This window comes from Vanessa atalanta, chromosome 6 (genome assembly GCF_905147765.1).
Source record: "Vanessa atalanta chromosome 6, ilVanAtal1.2, whole genome shotgun sequence".
In the NCBI taxonomy this organism is placed as follows: domain Eukaryota; kingdom Metazoa; phylum Arthropoda; class Insecta; order Lepidoptera; family Nymphalidae; genus Vanessa; species Vanessa atalanta.
The window spans coordinates 9,192,113-9,216,669 of NC_061876.1; the positions used below are offsets into that span (position 1 = coordinate 9,192,113).

The window sequence follows — 24,557 nt, forward strand, 5'->3', positions numbered from 1 at the left end:
GTTATATAGCAACCTAAATGCAATAACTAAAATTACTAAAATAATAAAAACACATATAACATTTCAATTTATTTAAATACAACACGACCACAAGAACTGTTATGCAATAGTATATTTTTTTTGCTACTTATTTTAGTAATACTACATAATTATTTTATTGTCAAACATGTCAAATGTTGTTTGTTGAATAACTTATGCAAGTTACTTAAAAGACTGAAATTTAACACAATAATTTTAAAATTAAAAACTATGTTGTTATCACAATTGATTATAGAGCTTTGAAAAAAGTGTTACAGAAGAGAAATTATTATTAAATAAAACATTAAAACTACTATATAACTTCTACTATCATCTCAGAAAGTGCTTGAACAATTTTATTTATTATAAGTGCTTTTAAATACAATATTAATATATTTCCAATTCCATAATATTATACCTTAGTTCAAAACTATAAAATCGTTAAATAAAATTAAAAAATACATTGATTATCGACATGTAGACAGATTCATATCGGCACCATTTATAATAGAACAATTGAAATCTAGTCATGTAATCATCAATAAAATAGGGGACATTGCACAATAAAGTACATTATCACTTATAGATATTATCACATTTTTATCCACCATCATAATTATAAAAATGCAACTTTTCACTGTTAATTTACTATCTATTAAAATATTTGAACTATTGCTATTTCAAAGGCAGCATTCATTATAAAAATACATAGAGCAAGTTACATCAAAATGTACTAAAATTGTGATTATTTTTTCATTGAATAAATACATAAGCAATTCGACGTTCTATGAGAGCACTTAAATAATAATAGTGTCCTGTTTAAATGTTCATATACTACAAAATGTTATTAAAGTAAAGCCACTAATGTAGGAATAAACTTATAAATATAACTTGACATGTTGATAGTTGATTTTCAAATATTTCGCCATTATTTCAGCCTCATAATTAATAATATAAAAAATACATATATGTATATTATCGAATCAAATTATTAGATCAATTTACAAAGAATAATAAAACTTGGTAATTGCTGCATCAAAAAGCTTTTTTTAATACATAATACTTTATATTAGCAGACTCTTACTTGTAGAGTCATTATTTAGTTTACAAAAACAACTATATCGGGATATTATCATGGCGTCAAGACGATAATAATATGTCGTTACTGCCCATTCTTAAGCTGTCTAAGCTTGGCTTCAATATGGAGCTGCTTTTTTACTATAAAAATATTAAATACCTAATTTAATAATTTTCGGTATTCCCCGAATTTTGAGATTGTCCCATTTGTTAAAATACATGTATATTATTAATATTGCTTTGTACATATAAAACCATACTATTCATACTGATTCTGTGACCATTGACCCATTTGTATGTGTAGAACATTTCTCTTTGATTACAAAAATCCGACAAACTTATCGGTTATCAGATCCCCTCCTGCTGTATAATACAAAGAAAGTCTGATTTATTGAATTATATTATTTGTGACATTTAACTGTACTGTACTAAACAACCAAAAAATATGTTTAAAGATATACAGTTATATTATATACAACATAGTATGTGCAGATTAAATTAAATATACCATGGAAAATGTACTTGAATCAATTAATATGATTGTACACACAATTAGAATTCGAGTAAATAAGCATTAGTAATGTTAAATGTGATAAGGTAGCATTGATTTGTTCGCAAATACCTTTCAATGGTCTAAATAATACATATAAAAAAGATTTCAATTTATTTTCAGATCTTATCTGTATAAACAGTACATTTAAAAACATAATACATATATGTAATTTTTAACAAACATCAAATCTGATTTTTTATATATCATAGTAGCCTCCAATTCTAATGATTAACCGCCTCACCAACATTACCATATCAGTTGAAACACACAGATTTTTCTCTTTGTCACATTGATAATTTGACGTTCGACAGAGACAAAGCATTGCATACTTACCAATGGATCATACAAGGTTGATATTATTTTACCTAAAATTGCTGTCTTCTATAGATTGTCAAATCAATGATGAGAGAAAAGGATAAATCAATGTTTAACTAAACTTTTATGTGTAAGGCCGTTACTCTTCTGTTATTATCTGCAATTCTGTAAACTTTTCATAATAACAGAAATTTTCAAATACTGGTAAATAATAAAAAATAAATAGTTACTGTAACTAAATAAAATCTAAATGCTAAAAAATATTAGAGCATAATATAAATTTTATAGTACACCAGGAATACATCTTTTACACCAGAAACATTATTGAATTAAATTTTACATGGTTTACTAAATATACTTATGTTATATTAACATTATAAATATACATTATGGTACAAATATTACAACAAAGTCAACAAGAATATCAACAATGGACTCAATAACTATATATTAAATTAATACATGCATGTTTACACTCATCAACAGAGTCTTCACAATAATGCTTTTATTTGGCTTTGTGAAATAATTATTTCAAAGAAAACTTCATTATAATAAATAAGAGAATTTGAAGAATTTGAAATAATTTAATTCGAATAATGAGAGATGACAATAAAACTGTGTTGACAAGTGTAAAAGTTGATTTTAGTTGGTTTAATTTAATATCATAGAAGCAGATCTTGATCCAACGGTGAAATCTTTATATTGAGAGAAGACACAGAGCTGAAAAGTTACAAAGATCATCATTAAGATATATATATTCATACATTTTATTATATCTATCCTTAGTTAGTGTTAAAACATTACTTTTATGATTTTGTAACTGTTTGTATACTATTATAGTGTACAGCAAAAATGTTGATTTACTAAAAACAAATGACTAACAAACATACCACATGTTCCCATTTCAATCACAGCTGTTATACATGTACATTTGGAAAAAAATATTTTAACATGTATTCACGATATAACTTCGCAATTAATAAAAATATAATCTCATATATTTAGAAATGCAATATAAATATAAACGATTTAATACATCTTTGTATAGAATAAAATATTTTCTTAGCATCTAGATAAGAATTGTTGAGTAAAAGGTCACAACTAGCTTGACCACTCGAAATTTGATAACCTTAGTTGAGTGCTATCCCTCTTATCAAACACAGAACTATGTTTTAATAGTCATACTGTATTTTATCCAATGTATATTAAAACTATTAAAATTTGTCATTATTTCAGTATATTTTATTAAATAAAATATCAAATATAAACATTTAAGCTCTTTGTAAGTGATTGCAGTTGAATAAATCGTTGTGTGTTTGAGAAATCAACTCTGGAAAAACCCGAAAATTCTATAAAAACGGCCAGTGAAAATAATATATTAAATGTTTAATTCATAATTAAGGTTAGGGTTCGGTTAATTAAGCAGCGGGATTTCCCAAAGCACGTCATTTCTACTACGATAAGCCTACGCCCATGTTTAAAGTTTATTTTTCTTTCATATTTGTATTCTATAAATAAATATCAACTAACTTCTTTAAATTATATTTTGGTAACTTAAAATGACCTTGCTAATTAATATAAAATTCAAGTTCGTAATAAAAATGAATAGTTGTTCTAGTAATTCGTTCATACAAGTTTAAACAGCAGATATTTTACAGATAGTAAATGGCCATACATATAAACGACGTAATGGTAATAGTCCTAGTGATAGAATAAAAAGCAAATGAGTATTTATCGGTGCCATGTCCGGCCGGACATTGCACCAATAAATACTCATTAAAAACGTCATGTAATAATTACGTGAGAACTATTTATCTGAATATTTTTATGATATGGTTACATTTCGTTGTATATCAATTAATCAAATATTGGAATCTTATCATTACGCGCCATCTGATTATCTATGGCTTATTGAACATTTAAGGAAAATTTGCAAAATTTTATTTTACGTTTTTTCATTGAAAAACTGACAACATTATAAGTTTTATTGAAGGTTTTCAAATTTTTGAAAAAACATGATCACTATGCTATTAACCAAAATTATCCATATTAGGAGTTGTTTTTGCCTCACAGAACAAAATCTCTTTCGGAAATAAAAACTTACAAATTACCTAATAAACAAAATATTAGGTGAAAATTATTTAAATTGATTCCAAAAAAGGTTCCGCACTTGCAAAGTTAATTTTAGACATTCAAGTTTATTTTCCCTCCCTCCAATTTTTTGAATAGTAGGAAGTATATTACATTTGGATTAGATAGAAAAACCATAAAGAAATTGTTAAAAATTGATGTTAATATGAAATTTTATTTAATCAGATATAACAATATATTTCTCAATTAAAATTTGGAATGACATTTCACTGTTATCTATGTGGAGATAATGAAATTAAACTGTTAAAACTGCCATAATATACAATATCAAGATCATAAAAGTGTAAACTTGACCAAATTTTGTAAAGCGGGTTATACATACATACCTTATCTTTAAGCTGTTGACACATGTGCAAGGCAGCTGTCAACATGAATAGGACATCACTCAGCCAAGGCACTGCACAGTCTGCTTGGCATGAGTCTATGCGCATAGTTCCATGAACAGAACTCAACTGATATGCTACAAATATCAATTTGTGTGACTGTATGTAGAATGATATTGCCAAGTCTTCAGGTAGATTAGGTGAAAGAGCCTTCTGAAAGAATAAAAATATTGGTGTCATATATAATCTATTTTTTTATAAAAATATTTATGTTTAGTTAGTAAAAGATTTTACCATATTCCTACTCTTCATGAGCTCATCTATTGCTTTCTTCTTCGGTAAGACTAGGGCAGTGCGAGCTCTTTGTAACGAGCCTAGCAAACATTGTATAATGTGTAACACTTCCTCTGAAGATCTGCAATAACATTACCTTATTTATATCAAATGTAATGTCATTAGTTCAATTTTTGATACATTTTTTTTTTGAGTAATGTTTTAATCCACAGTAACACAAAAAATCTATTAAAATTCATAATAAAAAATAGTTTTTCTAGTGACAGTAACCCTGTTATATATATTATTTTAATAACTTTTCACATTTATTAGTTGTGTCTTTGGGATAAAGCATTTCTACACAACACCATCCAATGAAATAAAATATGTATTACTTTATTGGCCAAGTTTTTTGCTGTCAATCTATATGTATATGTTTATATAGCGTATTTTAAACCGTTTTGACCATTTGCAAAAATATATTTTACATAATATATATAACTCAAGAATTAAGGGGCATATTATTGAAAATATACCTAAAGACATAGTGTTTGTCCACATTATCAATATAGCCAATGGCCTGCTGAAGATGATTAGCTGCGTCTTGGATCTGTTGTAACTTCCAGGGTCCATCCTGATTAATTGATGTCCGGCATATTGTGTGCATCTGTCTCAATACTTTGAAACTAATATCCTTGATAAGCAAAACAGAACATCAGTAATAAGGAAAGTTTTATTTAAAGTTTTAAACAATAAAAATCCAGAACATATTACATAATGTTTTTAAACCTAATTTTTTCAGTTATGATAAATAGCATACTTTTACAGTGATAAAGAATTCTTGCAACATAAAATGTATTAGAAATCAGTAATATTTTTTTATTATGTAGTTCTTACACTCAAATGGGCACTTTTATTAATAAACTAAATAATAAATAACTATATTATAGTAAAGATGTTTTAAATATATTTTAGTTAAAAAAAAAATATCCCAATAAGGAAACAGAAACTATAGATTGGAATAATTTCATTTGGTTAAATCACCTTCAGACCATTTAAAATTTATTATTTTTATTATATCAAAATTCATATTACTTACTGCATGAGTTATGCTGTCACCAGTTAAAGTAACAATACATTTTAACTGTTCAGGTTGTGATGTTAAAATGAATTTATCTTGTTTTTGACCTTCATTTCCATATAACGGTACTGGAAATCTGTGTGCACATTCCTGGCAATTCAAAAAAAAATATCAAATAGGTATTTCTTTTTAATTTAACTCACAGTTAAATTAAAAATTTAAAAAGTATCTAATAATTATTCATATTAGTATTTTTGTTTATCGTGTTTATTTTATGTAAATTAAAATATAGAGTATACATACATAACGTAAATAAGATATAGAATTAATAATAATTATTCCGCTAGTTATACTAACCACTAAGACTGAATGGAGCTGATGTAATATAGCGTGAACTTCCTCACGAAGAACCCATTCAAACTCCTCTTTCTAAAATAAATTAATGTATTGAATGAGTAAGTGTTCATAATTCAGCAGGACGTGACACTGAATTGATAGAATATTGAAATTTCCTACCAAGTTCGCAGCTTCTTCTTTTTCGTTGTCATTCATTTCAAAAATTTAATAATAGTCTGTAATTAAATGTAAATTTTCGTATTTTTAAATAAAAAGCACTTTAATCCCGTCACCAAGTACTTCTGCCTGTCTTGTCTAATCCTACTCTTGTCTGATGTTTCTTGTCTATAATCTATATCTATAATAAAAATTGCCAAGTTAAAAAAAACTACGTTAAAATATTTTCAAATTTCAGTCTTGGAAAAATAATACCATGTTGTTGATTATTTAATTTTACTATTAATTTTTTTAACTAAACGATCCCATATAATATTATTTCTACACTAAGCATAAACAAACGAATCACAAAAAAAAAAATAAAAATTGTTAAATACTCTTTATTATTTGTTAAATTTTATTTAGACTGACATTAGTCATCATCACAAATAAAACATATTTTCACACCAAAAGGAGAAAAAACACGATTAATAGACGCAACACGATCAATAAAATTAAAAGAATATTTTTTTAAAATGGTGTTTCCCAACCAAATGCGAGCATTTTTTACGAAACTTGAAACTATATGCCGAGATAAAGGATATATAGCAGGGTATTTTTTTAATTTATTTTTACAGTAGAATTTTTTTATATTATTATTACTCCTTAAAAACTATAAAATAGTAAGCTGTGTTAAGATTTTTAATTATAAAAGGTGCAGTCCAAAAAAATAAAACATCAATAACATCGCAATCGAAAACTTAAATACCTGTGAATCATAATGTTGACAATATTTAATGAGATCATTAATAAAACGAATCAATTAAAGCATAAAAAAATATATTTCAATTTCAGAAAGTCTGGACGTCACATGAAATTTCCGTATACTATGTCAGCTAAACTTGCACAGTTTCCATATTTCTTTTATATGAAAAATAACAATATTTGGATGTACTATCCGTTAGGATGCTTAGTAGCTTTTTACCTTATTAGTAAAATACATAATTTAGCAAATTCTGAAGAAAATAAGAGATCTTGGGCTGAAACACAACGCCGAGCTGCTGAAAAAGAACATCATTAATGTATTACTAACATCTTTTAACCCTTAATCAGGCATAGTACTATTTATCGACCACCTATCTAGGTAATTGGAGTTTTATAGTGATCTTTGTCTTTTTTTTTCATTAATAAAATTTTGTTTTTATTTGATTACTTTATTTGAGTACCAATATTTGTATCTTTTGTATGAAGCTAAACATTTTTTACTAAGCAATTCATTTCAAAACATTGAAGAAAGTGGTCATTATACGCCCTATACCAGTCTGGCGGTAGTATGTTATGGACACTGTTTCCATTATACAAGAGATGATTTTGAAATAAAAATATAATTTTAAATTAAGTTTTTTATAACAAATATAACATTCTTCAAGTAGCGGAAAAAAAATTCAATTTAATCATTGATTAAAAAAATGTGACGGTGGTGCCACGGTTTTTTACAAAACACTTCATTTATTGCCGCAGTACCACGTAGACAATAAAAAACTACGTAGCAGGACCACATTTCAAACATCTAACAATTTTTGTTATATTTTCATCCGATATTGATATATCTATTTGAGACAAAGCGTCGATAAATATTTAAAATAAAACACCTATAAAAATATATAAATAATAATAAATTTAATATTTAATATTAAAAATAGAGATAATGGAAGCAAATTATAAAACGACAGAGCGCTCCTTAACAGGCATAGTGCTTACATAATACGACCACTTTTTTCGTCTTATATATCCAATTTAAATATTTTTTTAGAGACAGATCTTAGGTATACATTGTACAGGTAAAAATTAAGAACACACCATATTTAAAAATATGTTTTAATGTCAGTGCACATGGGGCCTGATTAAGGGTTAATCATACTCTAATTATAAAATAATAAATAAAAAATCCTTATCAAATTAGTTTTATTATACCTAACAATACGAAATACTTTTTTATACCTATTTAAAAAAAGTTTAATAGCTGTATTAAGCTGACGGGAGAAGATCAATTTACTTAAAAACATGTTTCTCTTAATCACTATTTGGTTTTTTTTTAAGTAGAAAGATAAGGTCGATATAAAATAAAACTTAAAAATCGAAAAATGTATAATTGTTATATGTATGTATAGTTGTTAAATTATAAAAAAAAAATGTTATCGTTGAATAAAAACAGTTAACGAAAAGGGGAAATAGTACAAAAGTTATAAAATTTGTTCTGCCCCGCTAACTTAAGCATACTAATAGGTGCATTTTTTTTTTAATTTAAAGTATGTCTTGCTTACTGACTGTAGATATTTATATATTGCTAAAACCGTTCAATAGGTCTTGTGGCTTATTACAAGTCTCGAGGTCTTTTGATTTCAAAACACGGCAAGGGCTAGTAATACATATATAATTGAAATTGAACCGTGTGAGTGCACTTGATTTAGTTAAAAAATAGTTATTTTAGTATTTTTACTTGTGCCTTGTGCATTGTATATCTGATGATCACAGGAGATACACGGTGTACAAGTTTAGAAACACATTTCATTAATTTTCAGTTAGTGGGTAGTTAAAAAAAGATATATATATATAGGAAGAATTTCTTAAAACTTAGTCCTATTAATTAATGAAAAATAATAAATGACGATAAAACCAGTGATTTTATTTTTCTTAAGAAATTATATTTTACCGATAACATAACAAAAAAGTTGAGAGGTGTCAAGGGACACCCGGATGGAACTAAGTTCTTATTATTATAAGAAATTATTATTTATTATGTACAAAAAACCTGTATACCCTCAACAAAAATAATCGTCGCGACACTACACTGTTCAATGCGAAATAGAAATGAAAATTCTGGCTTGCTTTCTATAAGAGAGAGATAGAGACAGGCAGAGAAATATGCGCACGCCGCCGCACAGCTTACAATAGCTTACTATTTTTAGCATTAGCAGCCTGTAAATTTTCCCACTGCTGGGCTAAAGACCTCCTCTCCCTTTGAGGAGAATGTTTGGAGCATATTCCACCACGCTGCTCCAATGCGTGCTAATATGTTTTTACTAAATAAATAATAATTGGTAATTTCAAATCATGCATTTTTATTTAATACATTTTTAATGACATAATAATACAACGTTGCTAAGAAACAACATTATAAGAAAGGATATGACACTTACTATAGCAAAAAGTGTCTTTACAACTTTTCGTGAGATTTTTTTCCGTCTTTCTCTCATCTCATCTCAACTTCGTTCCAATTATAATAAAATTGAAACAGTGTCATATATCTACACAATATAGAACGATTTGGATTGTTTAATTGTAACAGCTGTTTTATTGTTGGATAGTGGTAAATATCCAAATTAGACAATGGAAAATGGCAATCCTAAAACGAACTGTCAAACGAAACTTATCATTATTGCTTTTTGGCAGTCCTTCGAGTTTTCGAGTTTATTGGTGTTTATTTCATTTATAAATATATCAAAACGAAACAAATAATTGAATATCCTTAGCATGTTTAGCTATGCTAGGTCATTATACATTTAAAAGTATTAAAAATGTGGGTAAAACCTCAAGAAATATTTTTGAAGACCCCTTTGTGGTAATTATTTGTTTTATTTATTTCTTACTCATCGTTAATGACGATAAATGATTCTGTGTTTTTTTATTTATTTTGATAGCTTTGATATTGATTAATTACATTAAATTTTTTCATAGGGATAATGATGAAACTACACTGTATTTCGTTCTGCAAAGAAGAAAAGGACATGGAAAATCGAAAGGACTATCGTCGCTTCTGGTGGGTACATTAGACAGTGTACGCGATACGAAGCCAGCTCCTTTTAGAATATTACATCAAACGCCTAATTCTGAAATCTACTATGGTATGTACTTTATATTACTTATACTGTTAAATTATAATACTGAGACTTTTCCATCATATGTTACATACTATGACTATTCAATTAATCTTTGCGTTCCTTACATAATATGTTGAATTATAAATCGTAAATTGTACACTAATTATTAAACTGTGCTTTGTTATATTGATCTTATTTTTTTTTATGTTAAAAAAGAAGTATTGAGTGTGACATTTCTCAAAATTACTAAAAGTGTTCTTTTTTTTTAACATTTACACTAACCCATTAAAATCTTATAGGGCTGGAATATATGTATACAAATTTACATATCTATCAGTGTTCTACAAATATATAGAATATTTGTTAGCTTATGTAAACAAAATATTGTTGACGGTTGTACATTAAATAAACAGATATTACAGTTTTTCTAAGTATTAAAACAATATCACACATATTTTAAATAAAAAAAAAAGAAATTGATTATATTTAATATATTACATTTTTACAGTCATTGCAACAGCATTAACCGAGCAAGAGATACGACAAGATTGGCAGTGGCTATTTGATAATGTAAGCGCAACTTTGCATTCATTCGATTCTGAAGAAGAAATAACAAAATTTGTCTGTTGCAAAATCAACTCTATCATTGCAACCGAGCAAGAAAATTTTACTGAAGGTGATTTTTCCTTCTTAATTATTCAATAGCTGATGTTAGTTCTATTGTACTGTATAATTTATAGTGCAGGACTAAAGGTTGATTACTGTCCGAAGCCAATTAATCAGCAATCCCACAACCTTCAGCCAAATCTTTAAATACCCTAAGAAATTCTGTTCAAGATTGACTAAAACTTAAATTTTATTATTGTTAATAGGTTTTTTTTTATTTATATTTTTACCATGGTGGTGAACATGGTTATTAAATCAATTAATATTTATTTAATTAAAATTAATTTAACAATCACAATAGGTTTAAGTTTTTCTCAAGAAATGTATTTACATTTTAACTATAAAGAAAACTTATTATTAGACCAATGAGTAAATTCAGTATAAAGTAATAAAATGGTATGAGATAATTATTATAAATGTTTCACTAAGAAAAAATTACAATTATTCATTCAGATTAAGTGAAGTTCACTGAAGAATATTTGTAATTGGTAGTATGACTTTGTGCAAGCCCAACTGGGTAAATATCACCTACGTATCTTATATTCTACTGCCAAATAGCTACACTCATTATTGTTTTATTCCAGTTCCAAGTGAGTGAGTCAGTGTTACTACAGGCATATGGGACATAACATAACATAACATCTTAGTTCCCAAGGTTGATGGGGCATTGGTTATGAGAATTATGATTGATATTTTTTTCATTATGAAATATGAAATTTCTATGAGTATCGCTGAACACCATCAGGTGGTTCATTTGCTGGTCCAACTATATAACTATAGTAATAGTACTATTACTAATATTTTTTAAGATAATTATCTCAGTAAAAAAATTAATTAAATTTAATTTTTAGATGAAGATACCATCACATATAAAAATGTTGTCTATGAATTTCATCAACGATTTTCAATGCCAAAGGACGAAAAATTGGTCTGTTATTATTCTTGCAGGTAAATTACAATATATATTTAAATAAATCAATTAATATATTCATTTTATTAAAATCAGACAGAAATATTTATGAAGTCATATTTTTTTTTAAAATATCGAGAATAGTATGGCCAACACTGGTCGATTCTTATGTAATTTTATAAAGCACTTAAGAGTTTTAAGAAACTACTACAATGATTTTACAATAATTCCTGTAGTTTTGGCTGTATTATGTTGTCGTAGTATCCAAAACTGCATTTAAGGGTACTTTGTGCTTATCGATCAACTGTGTGAAGTTATTTATTGAGTAGCTTTACTATTGTAGCACAGAGTCATGTTTACCATCACATACAATATGTTTGCATACAATTTTATTTTGTTTCATTCAGTTTCATGTTCATATGTTTAATAAATCTTTATTTACAGTTATTGGAAGGGTAAAATGCCTCGTCAAGGTTGGATGTATCTTTCCGTTCACTACATGTGCTTCTATTCATACATATTTGGTCGCAAGACGGCACTGAAGATACGTTGGGCGGATGTCACTGAGCTCGCTAAAACAAACAGCTTACTATTCCCCGATTCAATTAAAATGGTAACGAGGGACGGTGAACATTATTTTACTATGTTTTTAAAGAAGAATGAAACATTTGCACTTATGCAGCAATTGGCAAATATTGCAATGAAACAGTGAGTACAAATAAATATAATTTATTTTATAATATATACTTATTTCTGAGGCTTAAAGTAACGTGGGTAGGGTAGGGATGATGAGGATATAACTGAAAAATAAGTGAAGATCACTAATGTCGTACAGCTATCTGACAAGACTGGAGATAAGTCACAGGAGAGTAAACAGCGGGCTGCTTTTGAGAACTACTTGCCAGAAAATCCAAATGATTTAGTGGTTGGTGTCGAAATTGAGCGAAGCTAATTTTAAGCAAACCTAATCCTGCACCTTTCTTCTTCCCCCTTCCCCACGTGGGTGAAGTTGCGCCTAGAAAATTATGGTCTGCGTTTGAAATGATTCATGGAAAAATATAATATCTCATAATAACCATGTTAACCTTGTTCCAGGTTAATTGATGATAAGTCTGGTTCGTTTAACATTGACAAAGATTTGCTAACTAAGTTGAGTAAAAATGTACCCAAAAAGCCGTCTTTTCTTAAACGAGATTTAGACGCAAGGAAACAATCGAATTTATACACGTTGCGTTTTCGTTTGCCTCACACGGAAAAGTTGGATGGAACTGAGGAATGTACGCTGTGGACGCCGTATAATAAACGACATAACTGGGGAAGATTGTATTTGTCACAGAATTTCATTTGTTTCGACAGCCGAGTGAGTATGATTCCTTAATCATTAACGGTCTTACTTATAAACTTTACTAGCCATCGTACCATCTTGTGACGGGAAGAATAAGAACTGGCCAAGTCGGACTCGTGCACGAAGGGTTCCGTACCATTATATCAATAAAAACGGGAAAAGAAATCATGTGTGTTCTATGGGAGCCCAAAAAAACATATATTTCGGTTGGTGGTTAAGCTTCCATTCGGCATAATTTTATCCGACATCTTCAATAATCATCAACATATTTACGTGTTAAACCTTCCTTTTGTAGATTGGTAAAAACGGTTTGAATATCCGGTCTGTAGTTTTGAGTTTATCGTGTTCAGACTGACCTGACAAACGCGATGAAGAAACTTTTTTTTAACATGCAATGATAAGATCTTTTCCTCTCATTCTCTTTCTCTCTGTCTCCTATTATATTCAGTTTTATTTAATATTATTTAGTTCTTTAATACATAATATATAGAAAATGCCGGATGTTCCACACCTCTCCTTTTTTTTTTATAGTGTGAGTTAATGTTTTAAAGCATTTAATAACGGGCTTGTGACAGCAAAATAAGATTGACGTAATAAAATCTTGTGCAAATGCAACATTTGAAACACATAAACATTTATAAAAACAACGTGAGTTAATTTTCTTTATCGACTATGTTTCAATGAGTCATAAAACAAAACAGATATATTCTATTCTATCCTAGTCTAGTGCGAAAACGTGACATGACACACTCTACGTATAAATTATAAATGTGACTTATAACAACAATAAATTGATATACGTTTCATTAAATTCAACATATCGTTTATAGTACTTGAATAGTGTTTGGGTATTTTTCCAGTCAGCTCAGTTAGGTACCACCCAAACGCCATATATTCGACCGCGAAACATTAATAATTGGTATTCTTTCGTTCTGGTTCGATGGAGAACTGAGCTAATGTAACAAGCACATGGGATGGAAATCTTAATTCAGAAAAGTGTTGACGCATTAGCGATGCATGCTTAATATTGCTTACAGTGCCAATGACGATGAGCGATCGTGGTCACCACTCACCACCGGGTGGTTTATTCAACGAAGCTAATTTCAAATAAAAAAGAAATTTTATTAAATAATTTTGGGTACCATTTTAAAATTCATCAGAGTTTCTAAAGCATTTTTTTAAATGTTGTACTATATTTGCTTTTATACCGATATGAAATAATTTTATAGGAGAATTATCTTTTATTGCCTATAAAACTTACTAAGAGCCGAGATGGCCCAGTGGTTAGAACGCGTGCATCTTAACCGATGATTTCGGGTTCAAAGCCAGGCAAGCACCACTGAATTTTCATGTGCTTAATTTGTGTTTATAATTCATCTCGTGCTCGGCGGTGAAGGAAAACATCGTGAGGAAACCTGCATGTGTCTAATTTCAACGAAATTCTGCCACATGTGTATTCCGCCAACCCGCATTGGAGCAGCGTGGTGGAATATGCTCCAAACCTTCTCCTCAAAGGGAGAAAAGGCCTTTATCCCAGCAGTGGGACATTTACGGGCTGCTAATGCAAAAACTTACTAAACGAACCATTAGCATAATAAATTAATTTTTCTCATAATTTAATTAACGATTAATGTCATGTGATGTCAATTTAATTATTAACAAACAGTTTAAAAAAACTTGTGTTACTACTGATACAATGGAATCCAAAAATTAAAATGCTTTAAACAATGTTTTTGAAACAGATTAATTTTACCAATAGTTGATTATTTTACCATTTATCACCACTTAACATCTAATTACTCTCTCGGCTCTTCTACCTTCGCACTACTATGATAAAGTTCTAACTAATTTCGGTCACGGAACCCATTTTTAAAAACTGCGCCGAACAGATAATTATATCGCATTAGCGCACTTTAATCTGATGAGACGAGAAACCCAATATGACCGGAAAGAGTTCAGGCGCAGGCTTTAGGTGGCCTTCGAGGAACAGGCGTGTAAACTCTCTCAATTTCCAGATTGAATGTTTTGAGAAAGTTTCTCGAAAGAACCAAATAACAGTTTTTTTGGCTTGACCCAGAGATTACACCAGGGACCACGGACTTGTAAACTAGCCACTAGACCAAAGATACAGTCATTAATAATGTATGTTATTCAGGTACGTCATCTTGTCCGCCTAACTATACCACTCCGTAACGTCCACCAAGTGGAACGTGCAGATTCAGGCGGCACGGGGAGTTCGGGAGATTCAGGCAACATCCTCATCACAACCGCCCATCACACCAGCTTCCTCTTCGGGAACATATCCGACAGGGACTTCCTCGTTCACAAGATGTCGGAGTTGCTCGCTAAATTGCCAAAGTGAGTGGATTTTCATTAGTATGTGTATTAATTTGGGCATGTTACTATAATTGTGTTGTTAATACTAATAGTTTTGTTTTTTTTTTTTGTATATATTAGCTTAAAACTGATTTATTGATTGGGTTAGAACGTACATAAATTGAAACAAATATCTTCCTCTACGAATATAAACCGTGACCTTGAAACTCCGAACATACCAAACGGTCAAATTAATTATGGCAACATAATAACAAAGCAAATAATAAATGATGCCTCATTGTCGTAACCTTGCGTTTTAACTTTGAAATGACCAAAATTTCTTGGCAATTTATATTTAGTAGAGGATTTATGGACTCTGTGCATGTATGAAGATACTAAAAACTAATTAAGATTAAATCGTATGCTTCAGCACGTCTCTTTTTTTATAAAACATTCATGCTAGTTGCTGTTAGTTTTTATTCCTAAAAAAAATTGTCATCTTACCAGTTTATTGTTAACCGTTTGTCTTTTCGTAGTTCATTATTGAATGTTTTGATTTTCTATTAAACGATTCTAATGTATTGTGTCTAGTTCAGGTTTTTGCATCAGGGCATCATGTCATCATCTAATCCGCAATGCTCATCGAGGACGCTACTAACAATCTTGGACGTTTAAATTTAAATAATACCCTTAAAAACAAATTCTAAATGTTTTCGTGAATAACAGTGATGTGTACAGGGAGAAGCCGAAGACGCAAAAGCATAACGCGAGCGAAGAAGAAAACTGGACGCCGCAACCTCCTCTCATGATACTGTTCCGGACTCATCAGACCTCGACGATCAAGCAGATACAGCAGAAGAAGGTAAACTTTGCTTTTTTATGTAGGTAAAGGATGTCTTTATAAGTATTTATAGTTCTATTCATTAGTTTATTTTCTCTGAATTTCTTCATTAAATCTTTCTTATTCTATATTTGAATACACAATATGGATTATGTACATTTATATAAATTCAGGGGCAAATACGAGTTTGTATTGGATTTAAGGTAAAGAATTATAAGTTACAAAAATCAATTGCTTAACCCAGCTATATTCTTACTGCCATATTTAAAATAGGGCGAAACCGTTCTGTTGTAAACTACACACTTATATTGAGTTTACGACAAATACTATGTTACTAAGTTTATAAAAATGTTGTGTTTTAAATAAAAAAATAATAACCATTATCGCTCACAGATTTTTCAATCTTCTCAAATCTGAGTTTATTTATTTATAATACAAAACTGTATACTCATAACTATATATCGAATTAGAGCGTTGTTGTCCTAATTCCATATTACAGCACGTTTAACAATATTTAAAATAAGTCTACGTTATATATGATATAGTTCAAGTGGCTATAGTTGTGAGTTCAATCAGGCTGCAGTAAAACAAATCTACCCTGTCGGCTATGACGTTGAGGGTACGTAACGTTATATCTTGTCGAATCTGTTTTAGACTGAACAATCATTTTCTTCAAATAAGTTCTTCTACGTGTACACATTATAATTAACTTTAATACGAACACAAAATGTGTTATATTGTGATATCGGTATCACAGTACAATTTGTCTTTTAATTTAGTCGTACACTCATCAATTCTTCTCTAGTATATGTAGTAATGGACTTCAAAATTAACTTTATATTACGCATTTTAAACAAACTTACTACATCAACGTATAATGTACACAATTTGAAGATGAAACACGAAAATATGTTATAAATAAAAGAGTCCATCCTATATTTTTTACCTTTTACGGGTGTTTTTATTGAAATTTAAACATATGATAAAAGTATAACATCTCAATCAAAAAAGGATTTTCCAACTCAAAGTTCTGAATTGAAAACTTCCTTTTTTTGAAGTCGATTATATAAGTCGCAATTGAGAAGGCAGATCTGACAAATGTCTTCATTGCAGGAAAAGCAGTGGGAGGATCATATGGCTGAAGTCGGCCGCGGCGTCAGCATGTATCGAACCACCGAAGGAAGCGAGTTGGTCGTTAACGGTATACCGGAATCTCTTCGTGGCGAACTGTGGAGTGTGTTCTCAGGGTCTATTTTACAAAAAGCTCAGAACAAGGGTCTCTACGAAAGATTGGTGAACGAGGCCTTGTCATCGAAGAATCAAGCGAATGACGAAATAGAGAGGGACTTGCATCGCTCTCTGCCCGAACATCCTGCTTTCCAGAACGATGTTGGTATGTTTCGTATCGAGTTTTTTGAGGTTTTATTCCTTTGCAACAGTGAAAACACAAATTAGATGTTGTATTAAAATTTTCTTTGACCTTTATATACAGTTTTATTAACGATTTGTTACTTTTTCGCAATCGAAATGTAATAATTGCCGCTTAGTAATAACTGTTCTTATAACACAAAAATTATAAATTAGTAGGATTAGTTTCCGGTTATACTAAATTTAATTGCATTATTGTGATAAAAACAAGATCCGCACGTGCTTTAAAATGTGAACAATATAAAAATAATTAAGGAATGTAAAATGGAACTGCTCAGGTATATCAGCATTGCGTCGCGTGCTCTGCGCATACGCGCTGAAGAACCCCACCATCGGGTACTGCCAGGCGATGAACATCGTGGCCTCCGTGCTGCTCATCTATTGTCCAGAGGAGCAGGCCTTCTGGCTGCTGGCCACCATCTGCGAGACCTTGCTGCCGGACTACTACAACACTAGGGTCGTAGGGGCGCTGGTGAGATAGTGTAATGTGATATAATTATTTATTTAATTCCAGTCGTAGATTAGTACATATCGTCACGTTTCGGAATCGATTACAAAAGTACTGGTAAACTCAACGTATCACTATAGTTAAGCCTAAGCATTACTTTAAGGGAGTTCCTTACCTTTGGGATGTTTTTAGTAAAGAAGAAATATCATTTAATTTTAAGGGAGTCCCCCACTGTTTTTAGGAAGGGGCCATTCATTTATTACGTAATACGATTTAGGGGGAGAGGGCGTTCGACCATATCTTATATTTTCTTACAAGGGGATGGGGAGGAGTCTCGATAGTTCTTACGTAAGATAAAAAAAAATGTTCAAAGTTAAAATTATTTGAAAAAGGTTCGATTGTCGAGGTTCATTCGGATGCGTATAGGTATAAAACGATATTTCCATTTCCACATAAATATTAAAATAAATCAAACGTGTATTCTTCTTTCCTTTAGATTCTTACGTAATAAATATTAAACAGGGGGAGGGCGTCAAAAAAAGCGAAAAATGGCCTTACGTAATAAATGAATGGCCCCTAATGAAGAAATACTTACGGGACCCTTGCAATTTATTACGTAATATTTCATCAACCAAAAATTATAGAATTTTTGATTAATGAAATATTAAAATTACTTTCTCTTCGGGTCTCCTCTGTAGGATTGATATTTAATTTATTCTTGTGTAATAACGATTTAGAAGAACTAGTGGGTCGTCCGCGAAACTTCGCATTTATTCAAAAGATTTTTTAGAAATTTCGAAATCTATGGCAGGTTTTATTTAGATGTTATTTCATTATAAACTGCAAGTCACTCATCTATATTTATCGTCAACATTATGAAAAATTATTTAAATGTTTTTTTTTTTATGTCAAATAGTATACATTAGTTCAGTTAGAGTTGGAGTTTGTCGAAAACAATTTACCTTTCATTTCATTTTTTTTCCTTATACAGCCGTCGTGCTGTCTAACCGGCCAGTAACTTTTTTCCGCTCTTGAAAATTAATTATTTGGTAAATTGTAACAATTTAGTAAATTGCAATCAAGAATCCTCTTTAATTTCCTGCACATATACGTCTGGAGCTCTTCAAAATGAAACTATTTACCGATTTTTTATGTGCCGCGATCGTCCCACAATCTTTGGGACAAAAATCGGTTTACGTTATTAATATATAAGATTATGTTTGTACGAGATTTATCATATTAAACATTTTTTACAAAGGTCGATCAAGGCGTTTTGGAAGAACTTACAAAGGCTCACCTCCCTGAACTTCACGCTAAATTAGACGAACTGGGGGTGATGAAAATGATATCCCTGTCGTGGTTCCTGACTCTCTTCATCAGCGTGATGCCTTACGAGTGTGCGGTCAATGTGATGGACTGTTTCTTCTATGACGGCGCTAAAGTCATATTCCAGGTAAGAAACACACGTTGAAAAATTTATTAAGTTAAATATAGTTTTATTAGCAAAGTAACTACTGAGTCTCTTGTCTGTTCTTTTCGGTAGAATCTACTTTCCGAAACAGTGATAGCTTTAAATAAATAAATATTGGACAACATCACATGCATTACTCTGATCCAAATGTAAGTAGCTAAAGCGTTATGTAAAATCAGAAGTAACGACGGTACCACAAACACCCAGACCCAAGACAACATAGAAAACTAATGAACTTTTTCTACATCGACTCGGCCGGGAATCGAAGTGGCGTACCCATGAAAACCGGTGTACACACACTACTCGACCACGGAGGTCATTTACATATCAACACAATAAGATGGCTGTTCAAGTGCTTTTATGAGCCTACTTGAATAAAAAATATTTTGATTTTGATTAAATATTCACCGTGCTCACATATATACTAATTTTAGTCGCAATGGCTTAAACGGTATTCAATTTCGTAAGCATTGTTGTAGTACCATTCATTGTCGTATTTAAAATATTAGTACGATATTAAATGCCGTATGAGGCCGTTTAGGTTGATTATATGCATTGTTCTAAGGTGACCCTCACGATTCTGGATATAAACCGAGAGAAACTACTGAAGTGTATAGAGGACGGGCAAGCGATGCAGGTCTTAAGTGACTATCTTGAAGGCATTTACAACGAGGAGGCAATGGCCTTGTCCACCGAACCTCGAACTGCACAGAAGGTGAGAAAGATTTCACGTTATTGTTCAAGTCAGTCACTTTGTTCTTTAAATTCTATTCCATCCATAACAGGAAAAAGCCAAATAAACTACATTTGAAAGGAAATTGACGTGATATGATTGGTTGAGAGCTTAATCGGTCTATGATATACATTTTGGTTTGCGAAAAAATGGCAATGGAATTTTGGAAGTAAAATTAATGTGGATATTAGTAGTTCAGTGTAATAGTGTTGTATTATAAATAAAGATATATTAATAATAAACTCTTAGTTTTGCACTATATAGTTGAGTCATTAGCAAAACGCATGAAATACGTAAATCTAAGGTTTGTTAATCTTTTTTCCTACTTCCATTGGCTATATAGTCGACTGTTTCATTGGTCTAGCGGCTAGATATAAGGCCGCAGATCTCGAGTTCCTCGGTTCAAACCAAAATTCAGATTGAGAAAAAGTAATTGAAGTTTCCAGTCTTTAAATTCTCGGAAAGCTCATAAATATATTATTAGACTTGCGCCTGCACTCTTTACTCATCTGATTTGCCGACCCATTAGATTGTGAATATTAGTGAGGGGTATGGAGAGTTCACCTGTGTCTGTGCACAGACTTGTGCAATATCATGTGGCCTGCGTAATAATAGTCTTCCCTGATTTCATTGACTTGGCAGTGCCAATTATTGCCGACTAACTATTGTTATATATTTAACCATACAAAAATAAATTTTTACCATAAGATAACTGGACCATGAAGTCGGTTTGACTTTTTGCACCTATCTAAAGAACTAGTGGTTTGTAGACGCCAAGCATCATATATGTACCATAGCTGCTGTTATAATATAAGCATAACACAACTTCCAGACTATAAAAATTCAAGAGCTCGTGTACCAGTCGTACCGCTCATACGGCGCCAGCGTCAGCGGAGAGACCATCGAGCACTTGCGACTAAGACACCGCCTGCGGGTCGTGCGGCAGCTGGAGGACAGCCTGGAGCGGAACACCCTTCGAGCTCTACAGCAAGATCGCTTATTGGAGCCCGACGAGCTTCAGGTAACTATATAAAAAAACTACGTGATAATGTCAAGCTATACACATTTGTTAATGGTCATCTGATGGTAAGTGGTTGCCATTTTTCATTGATATTCTAAAAGGCAAACCAATAAGCACTATGTGCCGCAAACACTAGCTCTTTAAAAATATGTATAGACAATAGAAATAGACTAATACAAACGTAATTCTCGGCGTCTGTTAGTTATTTAGAATGTTGAACATAGGTATATAATAAAACACTAAATAATGTAGACGGAGAAACAAAGCAGAATAAGATTGTGTTTCTATAAAGTTATGCGAGGCCATATAAGTCATACGTAACGACATTCCTTTCAGGAACTCCTAAGCGTTATCCGCGAAGAGCTGTTTTGGGCCAAGCGCGTCCCGTGCGAGCGGCTCGAGGCTCCGTACGAGGCCTACAGGCTCGACTACGGCCAGTTCAAGACGCTGTTCACGGCCCTGTCGCCCTGGGCCAAGGGAGACTACGCTGAGGCGATAACCGCTAGGATGTTCAAGGTTACTCATCAAAATACCGACCACGTTTAACATCTCTTTTTTGATATTTTCGATCCGATTAAAATATTATAAATGATTTTACAACGGTAACTATCAAACGAGCCACGCGATGGCAAGTAGAGGTGAGCGGGGTCTGAAGTGTGGAGCTCGCCCGCAGCTGATGGACCACGACGAGGACGGGCTGGTGAGCGCGCGCGGGCTGAGCGTGTCGCTCGGCGTGAGCGCGCGCGCCGACGCGCAGCGCCGCCTGCGCACGCTGTACTGCGCGCACGCGCCGCCGCTGCTGTCGGCGCTCGACCTGCGCGCCGCGCGCTACACCGACACGGGCGAGGAGCTGGCCGCCGACGCCTTGTCCTTCTTCGACAGGTGCGGTCCCGTCGACGCGATGGTTACATATCTATGCTCATTAATGGACTCTCTCGTTGCGTCTCTTGATACAGTATAGAGAATCCATCCACACCGGAGCCGGCGTTGCAGCGGTCCATAAGCGAAGTGTGCGGCGAGGGGAACCCGATGGATAAATCTATCGACAGTGCTTACGGTCAAAGCGGTGAGTTTATCAATTTATTTATTACCGAAATCGTTCAGTCGTACGCTCCTACGTGATGATCTCCCGGAATTTTCTCCTCCCCTCTAATGTTGTCGGGCGTCAGAAAGCGCGTCGAGCGCGGAGTGGGTGCGCGCGTGCGCGCTGGCGGGGCTGCCGTCGCCGGGCGCGGGCACGCCCAGCACGCCGCCGCCCGCGCGCTCGCCGCCGCCGCTGCCGCGCGCGCACTTCCTGCGCCTGCTGGCCGCGCTGCACGACCTCACGCACCACTCCACGCCGCTGTACGAGGCCGTCGCCAGGGCCGGTGAGAGAACACACGCGTATACACACACCAGAATTATAAACTGCCAACTTCCTGACTTTGGGCTACTTCCTACTGCTTAAAGGCATCTCTGGCCCTTCAGACCTCGAATGATGGGGCCTACAACCTTGATTGATTTTTAACTAATTATTACTTTTTTATTCGTTTCTACTTACTTATTTATATATAGATGGGTACTTGAATTTTGTTTATAGGTACATTACTCCTACAACTGGGAGAACTTAACGGCCATCGACCTGCCTTGGACCGAGAAGTGTCCCAAGACAGCCTTTTCCTAGCCGCCGCTGCGCAACCTACCATTGAGGTCAATATTTTATAATTTACATTATTCATCATTTAGTCATCAGTACGTTGTCCTATCAAATTAATTGAAATATTAAAAAAATAATTACAATATTATTGATTGTTAAATAATATTACTTTATAGGTTGATCCCAATGGTAATAATCCTGAGATCACCGAAGACAGGAGACCCATCCAGCCATCACCTTCAAAGGAAAGTGATCCTTCCGATGAAGACACATGGTCCATAACACTAGAACAATTTCTAGCTACAATGTTAGCTGAGGCATCACTAGAGGAGTTCTTCAATAAGCAAGTACCTCTAATGCCCTTTTTGGAAGCACTTAGGCAACGAGATAGGTTGCATTCAGTCTCATAGTTGATAGCTACGCTTGATTGATACGAAATTTAAAGGTAAGAGCTAAGCTTTTGTAATTGTAAAGTATATATAAAAATCCTGTAATAAAAAGTTGTCCTAAATTAGAACATTGAAGTAGATGGCTAATCAGTGTTTTTAAATCAAAAATCAAGAAACATGTTGAAAGTATACAAAATCCTCGTGTCTCCAATACCTCATGACATACTATTTATAACATAAACTTATAATCTAAAAAAATAGAGCTTAGACAACAAATTATTTTTTCCTATATATATGAAAATAAAAAAAAAAACCACAGAATGAATTTAAAAAGTTATTTGCACAACCCTTGAGCTTTCAATTATTAAAAAATTAAAAATATCATCATGTCTTTAAATAACTTGTTTATAGTTTTCAATAAATTTTCTATTCTTATTTGATTTTTTAGCTTTGCCGAAAATTATGTCATTGTTATAAACTACAGAATGTGACTTTAAAAAATTAAAGTTAAACATTGTAATAAAATCATTTGTTAAAATACATGTATAATTATGTTGTGTATAATTATTTATAAGTTAATTTGCATTAAGTTTAGTATATAAAGTACTTTAGAAATATTTAGTATAAACTTCCAAATAAAACATTCCAAAATATCAATTATTATTATTATTAATAATAAATTCATATAATTTGTTTTATTTTTTATGAGAGAAGACTAACAAAAAATTTAGAAATCCAAATTACTTATATAAAGTTAAGCATAGCCATATTAAATATAAGTTAATTTAAGTAAAAAAAAATAAAAACATTAACCAAATGAGTTTTAATTTGCAATAATTACATAAATATTGTGTAAAATAAAAATAACACTAAGACGAAATCGAAAATATTACGCAAATGAGTACAAATAACTTTTGAAAATGTTAACAATAGGAAAGAATCTTTCTTTCATAGCATTTTACGCATTACTAATAATGTACATGTACGTAATAAATGGTGCTTCTCAATAAATTAGGCTTTTCTCAAAACTAAATCATATAAAAAATAGTAAAATAAAATTGCTATAGCATACTATAGTCACGGTATAATGTATGCTTTATATATTTTTATAGGCTTGGAGTTTTATAAAACCATAAAATTTAGATATACTTGTTAGACAATGCTACTATATACTTGATTATTGGACGAA

At 31.8% G+C, this 24,557-nt stretch overlaps 2 protein-coding genes across 4 annotated transcripts; one reads left to right on the forward strand and one right to left on the reverse strand.

Moving 5' to 3' along the window:
* Window positions 1-85: 85 nt before the first annotated feature.
* On the reverse strand, window positions 86-6,442 carry LOC125064907 (protein rogdi). Of its 2 annotated transcripts, none has more exons than XM_047672216.1 (7): window positions 6,308-6,442; window positions 6,149-6,220; window positions 5,810-5,941; window positions 5,247-5,404; window positions 4,732-4,852; window positions 4,441-4,647; window positions 86-2,683 (listed from the first exon to the last, which is right to left on the reverse strand). In XM_047672216.1, the coding sequence occupies exons 1-7, from the start codon at window positions 6,341-6,343 to the stop codon at window positions 2,615-2,617; spliced, it is 795 nt and encodes a 264-aa protein (XP_047528172.1). In that variant the 5' UTR covers window positions 6,344-6,442; the 3' UTR covers window positions 86-2,614. The 2 variants fall into 2 exon arrangements, with proteins under 2 accessions (XP_047528172.1, XP_047528171.1); XM_047672215.1 differs by having other exon boundaries at window positions 4,441-4,650.
* A 3,278-nt stretch (window positions 6,443-9,720) lies between these two features.
* LOC125065017 (TBC1 domain family member 9) lies at window positions 9,721-23,736 on the forward strand. Of its 2 annotated transcripts, none has more exons than XM_047672413.1 (19): window positions 9,721-9,905; window positions 10,022-10,188; window positions 10,673-10,840; window positions 11,682-11,778; window positions 12,185-12,448; window positions 12,836-13,100; window positions 15,241-15,443; window positions 16,128-16,263; window positions 17,356-17,635; window positions 17,949-18,142; window positions 19,377-19,571; window positions 20,155-20,304; window positions 21,155-21,343; window positions 21,680-21,859; window positions 22,017-22,225; window positions 22,300-22,409; window positions 22,513-22,710; window positions 22,923-23,032; window positions 23,156-23,736. In XM_047672413.1, exons 1-19 carry the CDS (start codon window positions 9,862-9,864, stop codon window positions 23,387-23,389), a joined length of 3,393 nt encoding a protein of 1,130 aa, XP_047528369.1. In that variant the 5' UTR covers window positions 9,721-9,861; the 3' UTR covers window positions 23,390-23,736. The 2 variants fall into 2 exon arrangements, with proteins under 2 accessions (XP_047528369.1, XP_047528370.1); XM_047672414.1 differs by having other exon boundaries at window positions 16,140-16,263; window positions 23,156-23,735.
* The last annotated feature ends 821 nt before the right edge of the window (window positions 23,737-24,557 follow it).

Coding starts and splice junctions, on each gene's coding strand:
- LOC125064907 (XM_047672215.1), bottom strand. CDS start 6,343: ATGAATGACAACGAAAAAGAAGAAGCTGCGAACTTG. Junction 6,221..6,307: donor AAGAAGAAGCTGCGAACTTG/GTAGGAAATTTC, acceptor AATTTATTTTAG/AAAGAGGAGTTTGAATGGGT. Junction 4,853..5,246: donor GACAAACACTATGTCTTTAG/GTATATTTTCAA, acceptor ATGTTATTGCAG/ATCTTCAGAGGAAGTGTTAC.
- LOC125065017 (XM_047672413.1), top strand. CDS start 9,862: ATGTGGGTAAAACCTCAAGAAATATTTTTGAAGACCCCTTTGTG. Junction 16,264..17,355: donor AGCAGATACAGCAGAAGAAG/GTAAACTTTGCT, acceptor TCTTCATTGCAG/GAAAAGCAGTGGGAGGATCA. Junction 22,711..22,922: donor CGAGGCCGTCGCCAGGGCCG/GTGAGAGAACAC, acceptor TTTTGTTTATAG/GTACATTACTCCTACAACTG.